The 22,475-nt window shown below is 41.0% G+C and overlaps 2 protein-coding genes across 6 annotated transcripts in view; both read left to right on the top strand.

The window, feature by feature from the left end:
- Window positions 1-22,475, top strand: part of LOC139565403 (homeobox protein Hox-B3a) — a 56,663-nt gene that overhangs the window by 16,628 nt on the left and 17,560 nt on the right. For 2 of the 5 annotated variants that reach the window (XM_071385713.1, XM_071385714.1), the window contains exon 2: window positions 14,722-14,926. The gene's annotated coding sequence lies outside the window, so the exon portion shown is untranslated. The other 3 variants (XM_071385712.1, XM_071385715.1, XM_071385721.1) reach the window with 3 other exon arrangements.
- LOC139565406 (homeobox protein Hox-B4a-like) lies at window positions 9,003-13,302 on the top strand. The gene is made up of 2 exons (XM_071385727.1): window positions 9,003-10,592; window positions 11,548-13,302. The coding sequence occupies exons 1-2, from the start codon at window positions 10,169-10,171 to the stop codon at window positions 11,874-11,876; spliced, it is 753 nt and encodes a 250-aa protein (XP_071241828.1). The 5' UTR covers window positions 9,003-10,168; the 3' UTR covers window positions 11,877-13,302.

Here is a 22,475-nt window from a genome sequence, read left to right as displayed (position 1 = left end):
TTCGTGTTTGTAAGGAGAGTTGTGCGTATCACAATGCAACATATTCAGAAAAAACGACTTTACACAGTGGAATATTTACCATAAAAAGTTATTCAGAATCAACAGGTTTGTTTAGCATTATTCATATTCATGACAGGCCAAAATTAATTCACAAGGATATGAGGTTTTATATTTCTAATGGCAACTTTTGCATTTGATATTCAGGAAAATGGTAGACAATTTGAGAATCCAATATTGTCCAGTGGGATCTTAGACCTAGTTCATGTTTTTTTTTTTAAACATTGAATCCTACAGCGTCCTATTTATTTGAGAAAAAAAAATGAATATTGAGTTTCCGGTGTGATTTACTCTTGGCTCGTTGTGTGTGTGTGTGTGTGAGCGCGTAACAGAGTGAGGAAGTTCCAGCCAGTAAACAGGAAGGAGAAAATCTGGTTGGGAGGCGAGGTTAGGGCTTCCATTTCATTTTTCATCGGCTGCCTTTTGATAATGATAGCCTACATTCGGAAGGGCTCTGGCCAGAGGCCTCAGCCCGTCACAGAAGTAGTGCGCGACATTCATTCTAACCTCTTCAAAGTTGTCCAACGGGTTCACCGACCTAGACCCCCACGAAGTCGACCACTTTGTTTTTCATCATCCGTTTCCCGTTTATGTAGGCTGCATGTACTTTTTGACAGTCAGAGGCTTAGCACGAGCATACAAGTGTGTAGATCTGTGGGTGAGTAACTAGGCGACAGCTTTTTCATTGCAAGGTGTGTGTGCTTTTACGTGTGGGTGTGTTTTGGTGATGTGTTGGCACAACATGAGAGAGCAGAGAGAAGCTTATCCATAAATGGGTATGAAAAACTGTATTGTGGTTTTAACAGAAATTACAAGATGTGTGTCACAAGTCTTGGTCTTATACAGTGCTTTCAATTTGAGACGTGTTGATAGCCAATTTAATTTGAGTTTGAAGATAACATGACTGATTTAAATAATCTTGAATTATGACAAACTTGTTAATGCAATTTGGAGTTGCTGTTGCTTATGAACACGACTTTCCCTTTTGTCTGGGTCTCTACGATTATTTGGTATCACAAAAACCTCAAAATCTTTCCGGTGTTTTCGATGGAGGACCTGGCACATTCGAACGCCACAATTTCGAACGTTTAAATTGCCATTTCAACAGCGTAATGTGTTTTGCATATTGATAGAGGTAATCTGGGCGCATATCTCATCCATAATGCATAGGGTGTCACCGCGAGGTCAGCAGACGAGCGATGCAAAGCGAGCTCTATCTGAGTGCGCAGGCGCAACCACAATACAGCAAGCCCATCAAGCGCAGCCACGTGCCATGTTTACCCACCGACAGGGGGAAAATGAATTAACTAAGTTGTTTTTATTTACCTATTGTTTACCCGCTTCTGTATCCGATTCTCGAGGTGAAATGAGGGGGAGGGGGGGTAAAGGCAACGAAAATATCCTAAATGTGTCCTGCACGTGGCCCATGTAGTGTCCACGTTTGAGAGGATTTCAACGGAAACGCGCTGAATACTCCAAAAAATCTGATATTCCTTGCGTTGAGATAAGAACTTGATAACGCCAATTCCTTGTTAATATTCGCTAAGATTTATGATAAGGGGATCACCCTCCTGCATATATTTGAAGTTGTACATCACCTATATTAGATGTGTATTCCATGCATGTTTAAGGTTAGTGATAACTGGAGGAAAGGGAATCTGTACATAATTTCATTACCTCAACATATTCCCTTCGAAGGGCTATTAATTCATTCCAGAAACAGCTATTTATATTTGTGAAACTTTTCAAATTATTATGTGATTTTTTTTTCATATTGCAGATTCTTAACATTTCCTTCACTTCTAAACTATTTGTTAATGGCTTTCGTCTTTCAATTCTATCTACACAATAATAATAATAATAGTTTAACAATGAAATTGGGCCATTGCTGATCAAAATGTCTTGTGTGAAAGAAACTGACTGTTTCATGTGAATACATATCGAATCTCACACTTACCAATTGATGTCAGCATTACAAAGCATTTGTATTTTCCAAAAAAGTTTAGTTAACTTTGGTGATCTTATTCATCCTCAAAAACCACTTTACCATAATCCAACCATACACCACTAAGTAGGCCTACCTATTTTCACAAATATTTATACAACGAAATATGTTTTATGTCCTATTTCTCTCCCAATTTTACTCATGCTGCATACCTTTATCAGGCTAAATTATTTTCTGGAGTAGGCCTTAAACCTAAAAGTATTTCTCCACAAACACAAAAAGCTGGATGTCTTCCCATGTAGTTATGTTTACACAATTAGATCTGTGCCAAGAAATATTCACTTTAAATGCAACTCTCTCCCGTCGCCAGCAGAGCCCGCTTTAGACCAAGTTCATAGCCACAAGAGAGAGTTGTAAGCCCGCTTATCTTCCACCCACCCAGCGCTTCGACCATTTGAAACATAACAGTCGATAACCTAAACACTGTTCTTTACTAAAATAGCCATCTCAACTACGTAAAATTGTACTTTGATTCCACAGAGTGGAGACCACGAGTCGAAACAGCCTTACTAAAATACAGCCAGGCGCACATGACAAACAATTCACGTTAGACTGTCTTATCTCCCTGTTTTTCGTCGCTTTGTTGACTACACGAAAGGCAACCAGAAAATAACCCTGCAGCGTCTGCTAAAAGCAGTTCTGAGATAAGAGAGTTAGCATCGTACACTCCCGGTCTTTCTCTTCTCCCCTGAAGCTAATAAAGGAAGGTGAATCCAGTATTGGTCGATTGGTTGTATAACTGCATGGGGTCAAACAGTTGAGGGGTCAAAAGTTTACGTCGTGCGTGACTCTGCCGTCGGCTGTCGACTCTGTATTCTAGACCAATTGCTGGGTGTCAATGGCAAAGTGGGAGAGGAGAGGGAGGGAAAATAGAGAAGGGGGCGCGAGGGAGGGGGCTACAGAGATGAGAGAAATTATAGGGAGAGGAGAGGTGAAGGGCTGACCTTCGTGGTAACAAAGCAACCCCCAGCGCGCGATGGAGAGAAAAATGGACGCTTAAATTGAGGGAAGACACGGAAAGATTTGGTGACATTGGGGGTCTCTCACGCACATTACAGGTGTTTGCTCTCCCCAAATGTCCTGTCACAGGGACAGCGGGAAATACCTGATGGCTCGTGCAATAAAATCGTATTTATTTTAAACAGAAGCATTACGAAGAGAACGAGAGTAAATTGCCCATACATAAAATGCAGGATGAGGAATTCTGATAATTTACTCTAAAATAGCTCACGTCTCTTCATCATATTGCAATTAAATGTTACGCTACATGTGTGCTTCAATCTTAGTGGTGTGTGTGTGTTTAAAAACCTCAACATATAGGCCTAGAATTATATAGTTTTCCCCTTTCCAGCATTGGATAATCAAAATAATGATAGGCCTATCAATGAGGCACTCTTCGTTGACACTAGCGAATATATTTCCGTTTTTGTTGCGTTATTTTAGTGTCAGACATTTAGCTAATTGGCCTGTATGAGGACACTTCTTGTCTGTTTAAATAACATGGGAGAGGACAAACTAAAACGAATGATTTGCTTTATTGTTATTAATTCTACTCTTCCACGACTACAACAACTACAACTATTATTGTTTTATTATTACAATTATTATTAGTAGCTGGCAGTAGTGGTGTGCAGTAAAGAATGATGGTGCAAGTGTTACTGCCATGGTGGAGGTCAAACTATAAAGGTAATAGGCTATAGTATAGGGCTAATATCTGAAATCCCTGTATGCTACCTGCGATTGTGAACCCCAGAGCCCTCCCTTCCTCTCTCTGTGCTTATCAGCATAACGCCGTCAAAAAAAAAACCCATCTTTATCTTGCTTACCATCTTCAAAATCACTCACCTTATCTGATTGCCCGCTTAAAAATAATGTGCACGGAGACAGAACCAACATCTTGAAAAATGAGTCTTTAGGCATCCTAAATAAGGTTAAGGTTAAGGGGATACACTCAAGCTATAGACTACACTTATACTGGTATGTAAAAAAAAAAAAAAAACGTTTAAAAAAACGTCTGTTTGTTCCTATCCTTCGCCAATGGTCTCCATACTAACTCTAAGCATATTCAAATGATGTTAAGGCTGGAATCATTATGGAGCAGGTTCATTCTATTTCTAGACGCTACAGTTGCATATGACGGTTTCCCCCTCACAAATGTGTTGGGTTGTTTTTGTTTACGTCTATTTTATGAGAAAGTATTTTGTAACCCCTGGAACCATTTTTTTTAAACACAACAAAGTCTGTAGGCTACGAAAGGCGTATTGCAATGCACATCATTTCAATACTCAAAAGAAGGAAATCACCCTCTGTTGAAAATGTCAATTTGTCACTTCCACAAAGCACTGCGGTAAACAGTGAAAATACAAGGAAAACATCCCGTGCCCCCACCCTGAAGAGAACAACAGTTTTCATTTCACTGTGAAAGGATGGGTAAAGGATAGTGGTTGGCAGAAAAGGGATGTTTAGACAACGTTTTGTCCACATGGTGACAACTTTCCCAAGTAAGAATATCAAAGTAGCATACCTGGTATAAGGCTATATCATGCAACCTGGTTGCCAGTCGGAACCCTATAACACCGTCCTTCGGCAAATTCATCAACAAATAGGCCTCCATTTTTCTTTACGTAAACCTCTTTATCAACGTCGAGAAGTTGAATTGGTGACTTTGGACGTGCATTATTGAGGTATGCTTAATGTTCGGTGGAGAAAAGAGATGGGAGAAACGAGAAAATTGATAATTCAGTAAATAAATAATTTCGTTATTGACAGAAACATTTGGCCTAATGGTAGAGTTTAGGATGATATAATTCTGGTTGGTCGGTATTTTGCCAAACAAATAAGTGCATAAGTGGTGAATAATTGTATTAGAGAACATGTCCCTATTGGAGTTCATCCGGAGTTCACTGAATTAATTTCAATTCCATTGTAGCTTGTGCGGTTGCCTGGCAGGGTATTGCAGCGAATTTTAATATCTGCAGTTTGCACACGGCTAGAGAAAAACAAGAATGAATTTATCTATCGTAGCTTTACACTTTTCAGTACGTCAAAGGAATGAGCATCGAATGATAGCAAAGATGATCTCATTTATTTTGAGCCCACACACGATGCGTGCGTCCCTAAAATGTTCAACGTAGGCCTATTATACATATAGATGAAAATAAGACAAAAAGTGAGCAGACATGTTAGATCCACAATACACAATAAATCTACTGTAAGGAAAGGGTATCGAATATCCTCAACTGCATTTACTTGATACCCTTAAATCGACAAGTAGCCTATGTGGTGATATATAGGCTATCAACTATCAATCAATTGAATAATTTACAAAATGTTATACAAAATATATATATATATATTTTTTAAACAAGATAGATTTCTAAATTTGATTCTACATCAACAATATTGTATATCGCGGTTTGTTAACTGCACATTTGGTTCCCCCATTGTGCACGGGACATTTTACATACGCAACAAAGAAAATGAAAATCACTATGCTTGAGTTGTTTTTCGGGCTTGGAAAGCCTTTTTGAATGAGCCCCCTTCCTAGTCCATTTTTCTTCAAAGTAATGACCTGGGCACAATTCAATATGACCGAGCAAGCTATGCATACATTACTATAGAAGTTGCGAGTGGGAGAGACCCAAAGAAGGGGTGAAATACAGGTCAGCACGTCTAACAAATATTAAAATGTCCTCGGACTCTTGACACGCCTTGCTGTTTAACAAAGACTGCCAAACTGCGAGATTAATACGAAAACTTGAGTCCACAACAAAAATGCATTAAAGCACCCGGTGGTTTGTCCCGTTCACAACAGTAGAGGGGTAATGTGCATTTTATTTTTTAGATGTATTAGGTGGCATACGGTGGTGTTGCGCGGGGGATAGACTAGCCCTCTCTTGTCGCTCACCGCAAGGTTAAAGCGAATATGTCGCATTCGTTCGACTGATGAAGTTGGTTTCCTGCTGTTTTATCGTATTTCTTTTCTTCCTCTTATAGTGTGTGGTCTACGCGTCGGAGATTGGCTTTCGCCCTTTGGATAGTTTAATGTCCGCCTGCCCATTGTTGCCCTATGCTACCGGAGTGAAGTTTAGGAGAACATCGCGGAAATGAGAGGGAGTTTCACGCAGAAAGGTATCACGGAGAGGTCACGGGCTAAACCTGTGGCGTTAGAGAAAGGTAAAGGGCGCTTCAGGGCTCATGGTATGGCGAAACGGAAAGAAAGGCTTGGAGAATCGACAATAACCGGAGCAAGACCGCGTCCTGTGTGCAGCAGGAGAGATGGGGAAAGGGGGGAATCGAAGACGAGATGAAATGTGCCAAGGAGCGAAGTAAGTAAGAAATTGTCGCTTAATTTACATATTGCGGTGTTCTCTGTTGAGCAGGTGCTTGCCTGGGCGGACCACGTGCTTTGCACTGCGGTGAGTGGCAATGTTCCCCCTCCTTTCATATTTGGAGTAGTTATGACTTTAATTCAGCTCATTGGGGCGCAGTACCCTGAGCACCGTGTGGGGTTTTGGGGTGAATATTTACCTTGGCTATAGTTTGTGGATGCTCTCCTTGAATGCCTGTCGGTGTACACATTCACCCCGAAGGGGCAGATGGCTCAGGGGTCCCTATGCCGTTCAGAGGGGGTAGTTAAGGGGGTGAAGGCGAGGTCGTGGACTCCAGGGGGTGAAATGGCTAGGGTGGACACTAGGGCTGGACTTTCTCCCTTATGCTATGAAAACATATTGGTCCTATTTTTGTGCGTTAGAATTTAGTCGCGTGACATATGTTTCTTATACAGGTATGATTAGGACTAGCTGGATTAATTTGTTCATATTGTCCACATTGTATATTGATTAATTCAGCCGTGATATAAAGAATGCCAGTTGTTTTGAGGGGTAAGATAGAAGAATAGACAGACAATGCAAGAAAGGGACGATTTGAGTGTTCAGGACATTGTTAAGGCCTATTTTTGAATGAACGAATATGTAAACGCTAGGGGTGCTAAAGATTTCGTAATATAGATTTGGTTTGTTGTTTTCCTCATTACAAAGTATGAAACGAACAAAGAGATTTCTGGTATAGAGAGGTTCACTTCGATTCCATCTCCATTTTTTAGTTTTTCTGAAATGACAGTAATAGTTTCTTTAATTGAATTTGGTCCCAAATTCCATTTAAAAAAAAGAACCGTTGCGATTTCTAAACAAAGACCCATCCAAAGAATAACCTATACCCATTGATATAGGAACACTTTGAGATAAATATATTTAGACTAAAATGGACACATGGGATTAATAAATATCTATAGGCCTACTTTTTGCTTGTTTTACTACTCTAATTTATTGGTAGCCTATTAAATAATGGCACAATATAAGATATTTCAAAATATTTTAATTCTCCATCATAGGAGTCGACTATCACAGGTATCATGTTCGATTATTAAATAATATGTCCTCATTAAATTAATAGCCTATTTGAAGATGGAAAAATATATTTTCCTAGTCAATATTTCAATTTATTTAAAACAAAAAAATGTGTATAATAATCTAATTGCAAATGTCTCTTATAGAGGATGGTTTGAGAAACATGCCTTGATGTTGATTAGAGGTGAAGGCCTTTGTTGAATGTGTGTGTGCATTGTTTTATTTTTGGACAGCAAAAGCTATACTCGGAGGCTATTTGACACGTAGCCTGGGCCAATCATTATCAGAGTTTATCCGGAATATTTCGACGTAGTTTGTTATGCATTTTAATATAACTCTGTAAGTCATTTACAGATATTAAATGCCAACGCAACCTATTCTTATTAGGTATTGTTCACAACACGTTAAACATTTAGCTCTCACAATGAAGTCGATATCAAATGGTCTACTCTGTAGAAGATTATTGTGGTTCTAAATGCTGTCGTACACAGGTCTTACCTCGATAGTATGGGTGATATTTTAGCCTTTTGTATATGGTCAATATGCTTGCTTCTTCGTCAGGTTGTAGTCTTGAGTAGTCAGACTGAGTATATGTGCTTTTTTCCCAGGACGTTTAAAATCGAAATGAGAGACTCTGGGCTTGTTGTGAGGGGGGAAACTTGTTAAAAAGGTCGTAAATTCTGCTGTGCTGCTTTAAGGATGTGAGAGGAGTTGGCCACTTCTTCCTTCGTGCATATTTTATTGTTTTATATACCCTACCTCCGGATATCGCCGTTTGAGTGGTGTTTGCCGGCGACTTGTAAACAAAAATGACCTGACATAAAAAACTAATGTTTTAATACAGCCTGGGCTCGAGCTTCGGTTGACCTTTCTGCAGTTTGACTCACTTGATCTTTCTTACTATGTGTATCGTTGCTTGTCAATATTGTGTACAGTAGTCGATAAGGAGCTGGCTATCTTATCATCCCGTACACCCTCAAGTTTATTCACTTGGCGTTTGTTCGCTCTGCATTGTCAGATAGATTGCTGGCTTCGGTTATAAACGAGCTACTCCCTCTCTTTTAAGTGTAGAAGTGTGAGCTAAGCTTCAGTCTCCCCTGAATAGTAATATTTTTTAAACCCTATTATTTACACTGATTTGCTCTTACTGTTCTTTTGTGGTTACCGAAAATCACTGTGCCATTCACCTATTGTGCAATATATTTTGGTGAGTCATGCTGTCTTTTTCAAAGCATTAAATGCATGGCAGAAACAAATGCGAATGTGTAAAGTTGGTCCCTACACATCACGAGCTATGTTTGCGAGCAAAGCACCTTTCATTAAGTAGTGCTGTAGCACATTGCTGACACACTTGAAGGAAGCCTGCTTTGGGCGTAGCACCTTGATACCTCACATGACGCAGTCAAGGTGAGAAGCCCCTTTCAATACCTGTCCGGAGAATACCTGTCATCTATATATACCCTGTAGATCCGGATTTGTGTGAACAGACTCACGGTCACAAATTCGTGTCTAAGGGAGTATGTAGTTGACGTATACACTACGCGCCATCGATGGATACAGACGACTGCCAGTTGATCTTTATTTGAATTGTGTTGTACCATTAGGCTCTATTATCCCAATGTAGGCTAATGGGGTGAGACATTTTGATATTGTTTTTCAACGTTGATAATTTCAGTAGAAAAGGTAACCGAAAGTTATAATGGGTTTTATTTGCCATGATAATCTGTCAAGTGCTGTGATTTGCTTGTCTTCCACTGAAAATTGATTGAGAAACAGTCAATTTGGACAACAAAGGAGGTTTATCGCATGATCACCCACCATGCATGGAGCCTTATTCCAACGATAACATTGCATGGGTTAGGATAATGCAATCCTGATAAGGACCAAAACTATTATTCGGTTAGCAATGCAAGGGGCGCATGGTCTCAATTACTATGCAAGGTAGGTGTGTAAATTGGTGTGCAGGATAAACGTGGTGTTTAGGGGGGGACTGATGGTGACTCGCTTTAACGCAAAGGTCTAGCTGTGATTTAGGAGGCTTTGTAACCTGAATTAGTTGATGAATTTTCTATCGATCCTAAACAAGCCTAGATTCATCTCTGACAGGCTTCTGCTGCACGCAGCGCACGCCAGGGCATTCTCTCACCATTATTAGCGAGTGCATTTAAAAGCCTGGCAAGAACGAGCACGCGGCATCACTTTCCCAGCCCTTGTTTTCAAACGCTCCAGCATAAAGAAGAAGAAAAAATCGTTCAAATGGATATAGCTTGACTATCAAGTTTGGGACGCAACACTTTTCTTGTTTATGTACTGTATAGCGAATTGGGCAGGTGAGGGGGTTGGCTAGTTGATCTGCTCTGTAGACCGTTTGAAAACTCCGGTGGTATGTATTTCTGGCGTGTCTGCTTCGGGTTGTTATTGTTTTGATTCGTGCTTATCGCGGAGCGGGCCAGTGTGTAAAAAAGTATGCAACATTCGAATGCCACAAACTATGCCAGGATGATGTGCGGGTTCTGCTATGCCTAATCCTATTTCCTTATCCGGGAATCGTCAGGATCCACGCCATTGGCTCTCGCTGTCACATGGATTCTTAACTTTGTTCACTTGACAGAAAGTAGGAGGGTTCTACGAAACAGGAAAACGAGTAAAGCGATAGATATAAATTTTAGTATATTTTGTGTGCAATTCAAAGAAATTAATGGCCATGAGTTCCTATTTGATCAACTCCAACTATGTCGACCCCAAGTTTCCACCCTGCGAGGAATATTCCCAGAATGACTACCTACCCAGCCACTCTCCGGACTACTACAGCGCCCAGAGGCGAGAGCCTGCGTTTCAGAATGATTCGATCTACCACCCGCGGTCGGGCTGCGCCGACCCGCCGTACACGACGTGCCAGGGTCCGGGGCAGCCCGCGGTGGTGATGTCTCCACGGGGTCACGTCCTCCCCCCAGCCGGACTCTCAACCCCTCTCCCGGAGCCTAGCCACCATTGCGACTCCGTAACTCCAAGCCCTCCACCCGCGTGTGGCCAGAATCCCCTCAACCATAGCCCTTCCACGGACGGCTCTCGCAAGGATCCCGTGGTTTACCCCTGGATGAAAAAAGTGCACGTAAACATCGGTAAGTGCTGCTGACTTCTCCCTACTCTGCGTCTTTGTGAGCCTGAATCAGTTTACCTAAGGTGGGAAGCTTAGTGTTCGGTGCTAAATCTCTCCCCTCGTGAAGTAGCCCCTGGTCTAGATTTACGATCGGCTGTTTGCAGGGCAATATAATTACATCCTCCATAAAATTTGAGTGCACTTGTTCGCCAAGTACCTTTGAAGTCTATGTAACCTAGCCCTTCGCGTTTCTTCCCAAGATTGGTTTTAAGACGACTCGACTATCCCATAAGTTAAGTTTTATGCTTTGGTAATTTGATTTTAAGTGGTTGGATGTACAAACGTGTACTTTCCTCTGTCACCTCTCTATTGTTCATGGGAAAGTTTTATGTAAGCGAAAACATTCATATTTATGGAGACTACAATAAAAAACTAATGGTAAGGCAAAGAGTTGAACTCTATTGTAGACCCACACAACTATTCTGCAATGATGAGAGTGTGTGCTTTGAGAACTAGAGCATGCGTTCAGACAACGACAAAATGCTACTATTGTAAAGTCGTCGTTTAAAGACACAGCGTCATTCGCCAGAAATTCAAAATTAAGGAGTTAGGGCCTTACTTTTAGATAGGTTATTAGGTATTTTATTAGGCTTTTTGTGGATACTATCCACTGTGTTTTGTCTATTTTTGAATTAGTTGAATCATTATCCAGCACCCATTCAGGCTCTAATAACACCCTCATTCACAGTGAACGTATATAAAATACTACGAGCATCCATGGATGTAGGCTTACTTGTAGAATTTTGCATAACATAATCCAGCAAGGTTATGTCTATATAGGCCTACTTCGTGACACGTTCTGAGGCAGATTTAATATAATATTCAAATGTATTGATCTGTGTATTAATAATGGCCTACAAATGCAATACATGTGTGTTTTGGGGATGGCCTGTAATATATTGCTCTCTGTCCCACAGTGAATCCAAATTACAACGGGGTGGGTGAGCCCAAGCGCTCGCGGACAGCCTACACGCGACAGCAAGTCCTGGAGCTGGAGAAGGAGTTCCACTTCAACCGCTATCTGACCCGGAGACGCAGAGTGGAGATCGCCCACACCCTGGTTCTGTCCGAGCGCCAGATCAAAATCTGGTTCCAGAACCGGCGGATGAAATGGAAGAAGGACCACAAGCTTCCCAACACCAAGATCCGCTCCAACAGTAACTCCAACAACACAAACTCGCAAAGCAGCGGGCTCGCGCTGGGGAGCTCTCAGAACCGAACCAGCGGGCCTCCACCGAGCCTATAGCCTCCCCCCTTCTCCTACCCATCCACCACCCACCCACCATGCACTTTGAAACCTCCGTTTCTGGAGTGGGATACATGGATTCCACCATGTTTTTACCTCCCCTCTTCAATTCAATTACAGGGATATAACATGTGGGGGGAAAGAGAAGGGGGAGTAAAAAACGAAGAGAAAATGTGTATCTTAAAAAATGTAAAAGGGGAGAAGATTCAAACACAAACACTTCCAATGATGTGTTCACAACCTGATCCAGTTCCCTTTTTTTATCCCGTGCCCCTCTCCTTCTCTCTCTCCTTCTCTCTCGTCCCCCCCCTCCATTAGGACAGAAGGCGGCAGATACTTTTCAGATTTGGTGAAGATGGATCCGTGTTTCATCTTTAATCATGCCAAACTCGGCCCCATTTGTCATGTTTACTCTGCAGTACAAAGGGTGAACCGTGGGGCCTGCCCATTACCTCGACGTCCAACGTTCTGTTTAATACATAGCCCCCTTGTTTCGTCAAGAGCCGTTGTCTTACTCCTTTTTCTCTCCTCAATACTAAAAAACACACCGAATAGGTTCTCCGAACATGAAGGTTTTTTGTAAGAGAAAATATAGCTGATTCTCAGTTGTATTCTATGTTTATCAAATGCAATTAAATTAAGACTGACAACGATTGTGAGGTCCGTTGCTAGTTCATTTTTACAGGGACTCATTTTCCCTTCTTTGTTTCTAGCAGAGACAGGGTGCGTTTGAAAAAAAGAAAATTGGTAAATCACGGTATTAACATAGGATAGTCGTCGCAGTGGAATGATAAAGCTGGACTTAGAGAAGCATATATGAACCAAAATCTGGTACAAACCTACCTAAGGAAAATAAAAACAGCACTACAATGTACTACCTTGCTATTATAATTACCTCAGTTGTACTTATGTTCATTATTTTCTTGCCTTGTGTTATGAAGTGACAGGTTAAGCTCATTTGAATTTTGTGGCAAGTATCTGCAATACGAACGTACTCATTTCTTGTAAGTGAAATATAATTTAAGCAATTTTGTTGGCCAGGGTTGTAAAGAGAAAAAAAGGTGCGTATATTGCATGACTGAATACACATTAATTTGATCTTTTATCTTTCTCTATCTGGTATCCTTTCTTGGCACATAAACATGCGCACACACTCCCTCCCTCCTCCCTTTCGCTCTCTCTCTCTCTCTCTCTCTCTCTCTCACGCTTTCTTCTCACCATGTGCCATTTTCGGTATTTTATTTGTACGTGTTCCTTTTATTTACATTCCAAAGATCAGTCCTGTCGCTGATAATGTCGAACTGTTATTTTTTTCTTCCTCTATATTTGAATGTTGCTCTTTTTCTGCTCTTTCTCCTCAGTGTCTACCTTTTTATTTGTAAATAGCTATAGAAATGTAATAAATGCTTGAAAAAGCGTCCATCTATCCTCTTTGTGTCCTCCTTTCCCTCTGCCGCTGTTTCCCCAATGCTATGGGTCCAAAAGATACAGAGATAAGTCGCTCTCGTCAGACCAGCTCCTTTAATAGCAAGGGATGTGTAAAAAAAAACTAAAATAATTCAATTTAATTTTGCCCTCCCCATGGTGGGTTTTCGTTTGCCTTTCTATGTAGCCTGTCTTTAAAAAATCACTGAATATCTCCGTGGTGATTTATATCTTGTGGTCATGAGTGATCCTGGTACATTATGCCTTGTAATCTCGTTTTAAATCACAAACCCCTTCGTTTCACTCTCTTCTCTCGTTAATTTAACGGTGCTCACACACCCGCTGCTCGCTGGTGCTGAAAACAGCCTGAAAATATGGATCCTCGTTTTGAAAAAAAATGTTAAATAGGTTCTCGGCTCGTGGGCTTTTAATGCTTTAATGAGTCTAATTTTTGCACAACAGTTTCTCTGTGTTTGCTGGCTCGATGTGGGGTTTTTTATATTACAAAGGAGCGGGCCGGTGCCATAGCTCAAACCTTGACAACCAAATAGATAATCAGGAAGACAAATGGCTTCTTTTGTAAGGCGCGGCTCTTGTATTAATTTTCATTTTCTTCTCTTAGAGCAGGTATCGAAAATATAGAGCAGGAGAAAATAACATTCTGTTTGGGTGTTGAACTTTAAACAAAAGTGTGGGCTCAAATTGGTCTTCTAGCATTCCGTGGAACAGAGCTTTTCTATTACTTGTTGGTTGATGTAAGCCCGTGCGCCATAAAGCCTCTTCCAATCCATTTATATGATTTTTTTCTCACCATATATTCCTGAAATGCCTTTTCAAAACCTCCAGCTTCCTACAGGCCTATGCTATGCCTCAAGACATTGAAGCAAGTCCAGTCAAATATACACACACGGTACCATTGAAATACATACAATGTGATAGGCCTACTATCGAATTCGTTCACAGTATTCTTGAATGTGCTCCTTTTTAAGTCTATAACTCACACACATAGGGCCCTTAGGCAGTGTCTCTATACTTTTCAGATGGCAAGTGATATTATGTCCAAATGTTGTGATATTCACAACAGTTCAAACGTCGTTTATTTGAATAGACACCATTGGTCCCCACGCATATGTGTCTTCACACAAAAAAGCTCCCAAGCACTTGCATAGTAAAATAAATGAATTTGCGTGTGACATCACATACAATATGCACCTTAGAATTCTATTCTTATCCTTTATTTTTTTTAAAGAAGCCTTCTGCCTTCGGAGGGTGAATAGGAGCGAACAGATTTCTATGGGGGCCCCAAAAGTTCACCACCATTATTAGCGGACAGAGCCAAGAAAAATGTGAGAATTATACAGAAAAATCATTAATCACTTCTTCTCTTTAAACACTTCTTCTCCCCTCTATTGTCATTCAGCGGCACAACTGCACGGACCTTCTGCTAGGAGGGGAGAGGAGTCTTGGAAGACACTTGAAGATACACCCCCCCCCCTTCTCAACCCACTACCTTCTTTTTTACCAAGTCTTGCACACAAGAAAACTTTTTTTTCTTGAAGGAAAATCATCATAGAATTCCAACGACATTGAGAATCTTCGCATTACCGAGGATGGCAGCGACGAAGGTAATGACTTTTTGTTTCGTTGGTTTGCTTTGGTTGGAGTTTTATTGCTTTATAGCCCTTGCTTTCACAGCCGGGTAGCAGGCGCATTTGTTGCGGTGGGGGGGGGGGGCTATGTAGGTTTTATGGTCGCTTTGATATAGTGTGGGGACTTCTGGATTCCCGCTGTTGTGTATCCATGATCGGTGTGGAGGGTAGAAAGGAAGTTGCGTTTTCCTGAGAATTTGTGCAACTGTTTACTTCTCTTGGGCTCCAAGCGTCACCTCTGAAATGGTATTAACATGTCAAATGTCTCTCTCGCTCACTCTCTTCCTCTCTCGCTCTCTCTATGTGTTGCTTGTTTCAATAGGCCTATGTTTATAGCGCATTATATATATATATGGATATGGGTATATAGGCTTTGTAATAGGCCTACACACCCATGCGTAAGGTTGCCTTTTGGAGTGGACAACGTCCTTGTCTTCAACGCTTGACTATGCACTGCATTCTTCCAGGATTGGGATATTTACATTCTTAGAATAATGTGCTATAATTGGCCTATTTTTCTTCCTGAAGATACTTGCTTAGTGCTACTGGCAGTTCGATTTGAATTTGAATATGAAGCCTAAGTCCTATCGTTTTTATACAGGTGCGTAAATGCAACAGAGGCTTGGCTATGAGTAATTCGATGATCAATTGGTCAAACCAAAATTAAAAGAACGAGTAATGGGGGGGATACCGATCGCAAAAAAAAATAATTGACCTCGAAATAAACGACTTGTAGCACATCTCTGCAACGCAATTGCATTTAGTAGTTTGCTTACATGAGCACGAATGCCTCAGAAGTGCATTCACTGCCGCTTGACCCCTCCAAATCAATCTCTGCGGGTATAAAAAAAAAAGGCCAGAGGTTCTGCGCCATGGCTTCTGCTCCCTCTGCGGGCCTGCGTGGCATGATGCGTGTTAAAGTAACAGAAACAAATGGTAAAAAATATAGGGACTGTTATCGAAGGGAGAGGCAGAGAGAGAAAAAAACCAATGGGTGGAATTGCCAACAGAATGGCCTGGCCGAGCGCGAGTTCAACCAGGGGACACGTTTTCTGACCGATTAGGTCCGTTGCGAAGTCACAGACTGACCCGTGGCACCCCTTGACCCCTCGCAGACTGCACAGTGCTCCATGTTACATTTCCAAGAAAGACCCCGGGCGAGTTAGTCATAACACCGCGGCCAGGTGACTGTAACCTCGGGGCACGGTGCTATCTCCTCTCAGACACCCACGTAAACCAAACAGGGCCTTAAGAAAACAGACAGCCGTACCCTTCTCCAGAGCTAGAGCTTTTTTCTCTCTCTCGTTCCCCTCAGATTCACAAATGTATAGGCTAAGCCTCTGGTTGCTATAGGAGACGTATGGGTTGTGTCCCACATCTCGTTGATAGGCCTCGATATGAGTGAGACTGTACATTTCAGCAGCTTCAGCTTAACACAGGAAGTCATGGGGCTTTTTACCCCCCCCCCCCCCCAGATATGACTACTATATGGTATGCCAACGCCTTGCATTGTATCATTCTCCCTCAGTCCCCCTCCAGCCCCGTTCCCTCCCTCCTTGGACCTAAAACCCCTCCAAGATTTGTTGGAAGCCTCTGCCGCTTGGCCTGGAGAGCTGCGGTGGTGCGGTGTCTGTTTCAGATCACCCCGCTAATTGCGAAACAAATAGCCTCCGCGCATTGATGAATTATTATTGTGGAAAGCCACTGAGCGGAGGTCAGCGCCGTGTCGTCACAGAGATATATAGCGAACGCACGCGCACTTTGTGTGCAAAAGCTGGAAGCGTTTTTCTTTTTTTCCCCTTTTTTTAAAGGAGATATTAAGTAAAGCAAAGCACGGTTGTTACTGCTGCCAGCAACGACCCTCCCCCCATTCTAACCCACTGTCCACTAATACATAGTACAGTATATCATTTTACTTTATTACCTGTGTAGGGTGTTGTTTTTGTGTACACGAATGCCTCCGAAATAGCTTACATTCCCTGTGCATAAATGTTTGCATGCAATAACTTGCACAAGCTGCCTAGAATAGTGATGGTTCTCTTTGGAGTCTTTTTCCTTTTCTTTGTGGACCCATGGGCTATGTCTGAATGTGTGGCTCAGTATGATGCTGTTTCATCATATAATCACCAAATGCGGAATGTGAAAATAAACAGAAAGTTCCATGTTACTATTTTAGCGAATAAGTTTCGGTTTCAAGGGTAGTGATGCATGATAACTAATGGATAATGCAATGAATAATAGCACTGCTCCTATCTATAGCGTACTTCTAGCTGGCCTCTTTGCTACTCTTTATTACTTAGCCTACTACTATTATTATTAGAGCCTACTACTACTACTACAATTTCTACTACTAGTACTTTAATGATACTACTGTTATTATTATAGCCTACTACTACTACTACAACAACTACTACTACTACTTTAATGATACTACTACTATTATTATAGCCTACTACTACTAGCTACAACAACTACTACTACTACTACTTTAATGATACTACTACTATTATTATAGCCTACTACTACTAGCTACAACAACTACTACTAGCTACTACTTTAATGATACTACTATTATTATTATAGCCTATTACTACTACTACTACTACTTTAATTATACTACTAATGATAATAGCACAAATAATGATAGGCCTACATTCAGACAAACAGTACATACATACATACATACATACATACATGTATAAGCTATATAGTACATAAATACAATACAAAGGCTACTGTACATACACTAACAGCATCCATAATTCATCTTTATAATTATTATCGCAACGCCAATAGCTTGATACCGTTCATCATGTATGCCTACCTTCATGTTTTATCATATTTCAGACTGGCGTCCATAGATTTAGATTTTTTATCAGAAGCTTACAGTATTGATTGAAACATACCTAAAACAACTAAAGTGTAATGTCAGGTTATGTTACATGGTGGCTGGATGTTGAATGTTGTCCTATGGAGTCCATGTCCTTCGCAGAATATTTTTTTTTTTAAAGGCTGTGTGTGTCCTGCCGGATCTGACAGATTTACGATCCCCAATAAAGTCCGGGATGTTGGGCTTCGTAAATCAATCTCTGCTACCCCATATAAACCTAGCCTTTAGCATAACGTTGTGTTTACATAGCCAAACTCCAGCTTTGAGTTTCATGGACTGCTGTTTGATTTTTGTTTCTGGTGAGAGTATTTATTGTTTATTGACCATTTACTTCTATTATGATGATGATGATGACTAGTATTATTGTTATTATTATTATTGTTATGTCTTCTGTAAGCAAAAGTAAGCCACAGATAGGCTATTCTTTATTTACACAGTATTCCAATAGGTTTTTTTAATGGACACTTCAGTTTTTAAGTGCAGTTTTATTCAATTCTAGAGTGATTAGGTTAATCATTTACAAGGATAAGGCTTTTGGGTGTTCCCATCGATCACGGATTTTTCTTAGACCTTTTCTTGCAATGTATTTCGTCCAAAAATAAAAAAATAGTATATTATTAGGCCTGTCCAATCATCACTATTATGCTCATTAAGTTATTGGTGTTGTTGGTGGTGGTAATATTACTATTATATTTAGCCTACAGAATATGGTGTCATTCTTTTGTGAGTAGTATTCGTTTGTTGTTCTTATTGTGGTCATCTATGTTGCGATTATATGGGCCTACTGTGATTAGTATACTTTATAGCCATCATTAATAGTGCTATCACCCCTGCAAATATTTGATTTCAATTATGTGTGAAATCTTTAGCAACTCCTTGAAATGTGTTGTTAGTTTTGGATTTCTGTGTTTCCCAGTCGTCCCTTTGCGTCTCCCCTATGCTTTTATCGAAGAGAGTAAAGCTACAATAATGATACAATAACGATTTTATCTGACATGCACAATTGTGTTGTTCTACTCTGCCATCCGCATATAGGCCTATCTTGCGTGCATTGTTCACATTTTCCCCCGACCGCAAATATTTCCAAAGAACCTGCTGGGCAAAGCTATAACCGCAAAATAGCTATACTATACAGCGTTGATTTCTTTCCTAAATTCCTCGGGGTAATTACATTTGATATCAAACACTTTTGTGCCGTTTTCCCTTCAAGCTGTTTATTTTCTTGTGTACGATATTCCTGGGGAAAAGGGAAGCAGCTTCAGTGTTCTGTTGTTCTCTGCTACTCCCAGGCACAGCACCAAGTCCTGCTATTGTTTGACCTTCAGGATTCTCCTTTAGACATAGCTGCATGGGTCTGTTGGACACAGCCCCAGGTCTATTGTTCTGAGAGAGTGCAATGGCAGAGCACACCAAAGGATTGGTACCATTGTTGCCAAGTGCTTGCGGCAGGGTCTCTCCCCATTACAACTCTCTCCTATCTGCCGCGTGCTACCTGTCTTTAATTCGCTCCACAACGGTTCCCTGCAAAAAAATGAATCACCCTCGTGCCACGGGCTTCCACAAAATTTGTTCATAATTAGATGGTTGCTAATTTAGAGATCTCGTCGGCACAGCTTTGTGTGCTATCACCTCACAACTCCTGTCGAAGTCATTCGAAAATAAGGATACCTCAAAAGGTCGTTGTTTTCTTTGATCTTTTAGCAATTGTGTCATATTGAATCACCACCAGTAACAACAGTGTTATTATGAAATTGACCGTGGGTGAAAGAGTCGTATGCATCGTTTTCATTTCTTCCAGAATGGCCAAAAATGTATTTAATTATTGTGTGAACAAAAGATTTGTGCCAACCAACAAGGACTTCAACGAATAATAGGACATAAATAATCTCAACAAACAAGTTTAGCTATTACAAAAGTGGCTTTTAGTCTACGCCTTCTGTGCATAAATCTATATCTAAATAAGGATTGCTTGTTTTTCAAGCGAAAGAAAAACACCCTTATCTCGAAATACATAAACAGAGGTGATAAGGAATAAAGACAAAACGAACGCACCCAAGAGTTTCACTATCCTCCTCTATTCGTACCATGTCATCTCTCTCGTATTGCCACTTAACATAACTTATTTCAGTAGCCTACATAGCACACACGTAGCCTAAGACGTATTTCTCCCATTCACAAAGAGCTGTAGAGTAAACGGTGTAGGCCTATAGGCCAGTCTTTATTGTATATTTCTGTAAAAGATTTAAGTTGGAACGTGGGCTCTGGAGTGTTGGGTCAGAGTGGTCCCGCGAGCGTGCAGGGAGAGGTACCCCATCCCCCTCCTGGTCACGTGATTCATTAAATAATTAATGCAGAGGTTGCAGAATAGATATGTATTCGTCAGGAATATCGCAGACATGGTCTCCCTGTGTCTGACGTGAAATTCAACTGTCCTTTTAAAAACAAGACCTATAGCGGAGAAAAAAAAGAGAGGGGAGAGACACACAGAGGCTGCAATAAAACAAATTTGGACGGGAGCCTCTCGTGGTGTGGACATTGTGAGTATAGCGGAAACGGGGACGCCACTTCCACGCAAGTGCATTGCTGCGCTGTTGGCTTACCCGAGTCAATGAATTATATGCTGTTTGTTATATTGTGGTAAATATGTCAAAAATACTCATCTTGCCGTACTTTGACATCATGCATGTGTTTGCACCCATCATCCCATCGTTTGACTTCAGCCTTGGTTACATGAACGATACTAGCCGTTACATGTCATAGTACTGCACTGTATTGCAATGCAATGATAGCGATGTATATATTTTAAAAGCAGTCGTATTACTATTCTCATCCGCCCCCATCTCATCTCGGTCTTCCTCATGTCTGCATGTCTCTCTCTCTCCCTCTCTCTTCTTTTCAGCCAGCTTCTTCGCTTGATTTATAGTGATATGTGTGTCAGCGGCAGCGGGCTGCCATTGTGTGTTTGTGAGGGAGTTGTGTTGTTTATGGCCGTCTCCACGATAAATCATTTCTCGGGGAAAATGATTGGCGAGTGATGATACGCGGGAATGAGGAAGAGATTCCTGGATCCTCGTTTCTCACTCTGGCTTTTTTGGTTGCTTCTTGTCTCTCGCCGGTCGAGAACAGCTTCAGCCTTTTTCACACTCCTCTCTCCCTCCGCAGTTGATTATCGCGGGCGATTTACGGCAATGGATCAGCAAACTAATATGAAGGCTAAGTAGCTCGAGATCTTGAGTTACTACATATGCGATTACCAATTCAGGGAAGATTTGTTTAAATTTGGCAAAACGGGAACGCCTCGTCGCCATTTGAATCTCATAAAAGCGCCGGAGCTCGCCAGCATAGGCCTATTCATAGCCAGAGGTGTAATACCTGAGCTTCAGACGTTTTTTGGACAAGATATACAACTTAATTGGAATACAAACTTAGAAGAAGAGTAGGCTATAATTCAGCTAGATGGGAAGTGTTGTATCAGAGGGGTGGCGTGACGAGCATAGTATCGACTCACTGTAGCTAAAGGGACTGGAGGATTTCTTTTAGAATATTTTTCGACAGATTTCTTTCGTTTAAATTTCTGTACATTTTCTTCGACCTTGAAATGATGCAACATTTGATGACTTATGTCAGTAGCTTATATTTCTGAATTTAGTAAACAGCAGATAGTATTGTTTATTATTTGGTGTACTGTTAGTATACTGTACTATTGTGTCATATAGCACTGGCACCCTTTTTATTGGTTGTGGTGGCAATTGGGGGGGGGGGGGGGGGGTATGTTATTTTCTGGGCTAACCGTAGTAAATGTTGTATATGACGCGTTAACGTTGTTTTGGTGTGGATATAACATTTGTATGGTGCATTGATGCGATTGAAAGAGGAAACTATAAAGACAGACAAAGACTGCAACAGTTTCCCACTTGAAAATGTTTTACTCACATTTTGGTGTGAAAAGGATGACAATACAGATAATAAAATCAGTATTTTGTAGGATAATAATAATAATAATAGGCGTAATAATAATACATATTTATTATACAGTGCTTCCTTTTATTCATGAATACAAAAGCAGCTTAAATGTCATTCCCATGGCTGGCTCCTTCCACAATCCTCCCCTTCGCCTCGCTAGTGTAAACCTTTGTGTAACAAAATTAGAACAACTCGGTGGCTCCCATCAAATATTAATGGGCATAGCAGCGAGGGGCAGCACTTTTCAAAATGTCTATTCCAGCGGCGCTCCTTGTTGTCGGGCGCTGTGTCAAAAACAATATTCCAGCTCATTTCGGTGGACGCTCAGGAGGCAATGAGAAGGGGGACATTGTGCGCGTAAGAGATCACCGTTGTTCACTGAAACCGCCTCATGTCTGATTTCAATGACAGCCCAGCGTTGGAAAAATTATTCCAAATGCCAGTCAGATGGGTAGCTAGGCTGGGTGCTCAGATTATGTTGGAAACAATTGTGCATCATAATCATGGTGCCAAGACAAATGCTAATAGCATATAGTAAAAAACGAACTATTAGCATTACGCACAGGTCTAATACACGTAAATAGGCTACAAATAGATTATTAGTAACACTTGTAAGTAGCATGTAATGGTAGCAACAGTGGGATATGAGGCTTCTATAATAGCGTCAGTATA

This window comes from Salvelinus alpinus, chromosome 36 (genome assembly GCF_045679555.1).
Source record: "Salvelinus alpinus chromosome 36, SLU_Salpinus.1, whole genome shotgun sequence".
Taxonomy (NCBI): Eukaryota; Metazoa; Chordata; class Actinopteri; order Salmoniformes; family Salmonidae; genus Salvelinus; species Salvelinus alpinus.
This window is presented reverse-complemented; position numbering and strand designations above follow the sequence as displayed.

What these genes read in the sequence shown, in the direction of transcription:
- LOC139565406 (XM_071385727.1), top strand. Translation starts at nt 10,169, where the DNA reads ATGGCCATGAGTTCCTATTTGATCAACTCCAACTATGTCGACCCCAAG. An exon ending in AAAAGTGCACGTAAACATCG is followed by an intron (nt 10,593 to 11,547) that starts GTAAGTGCTGCT and finishes TCTGTCCCACAG; the next exon opens with TGAATCCAAATTACAACGGG.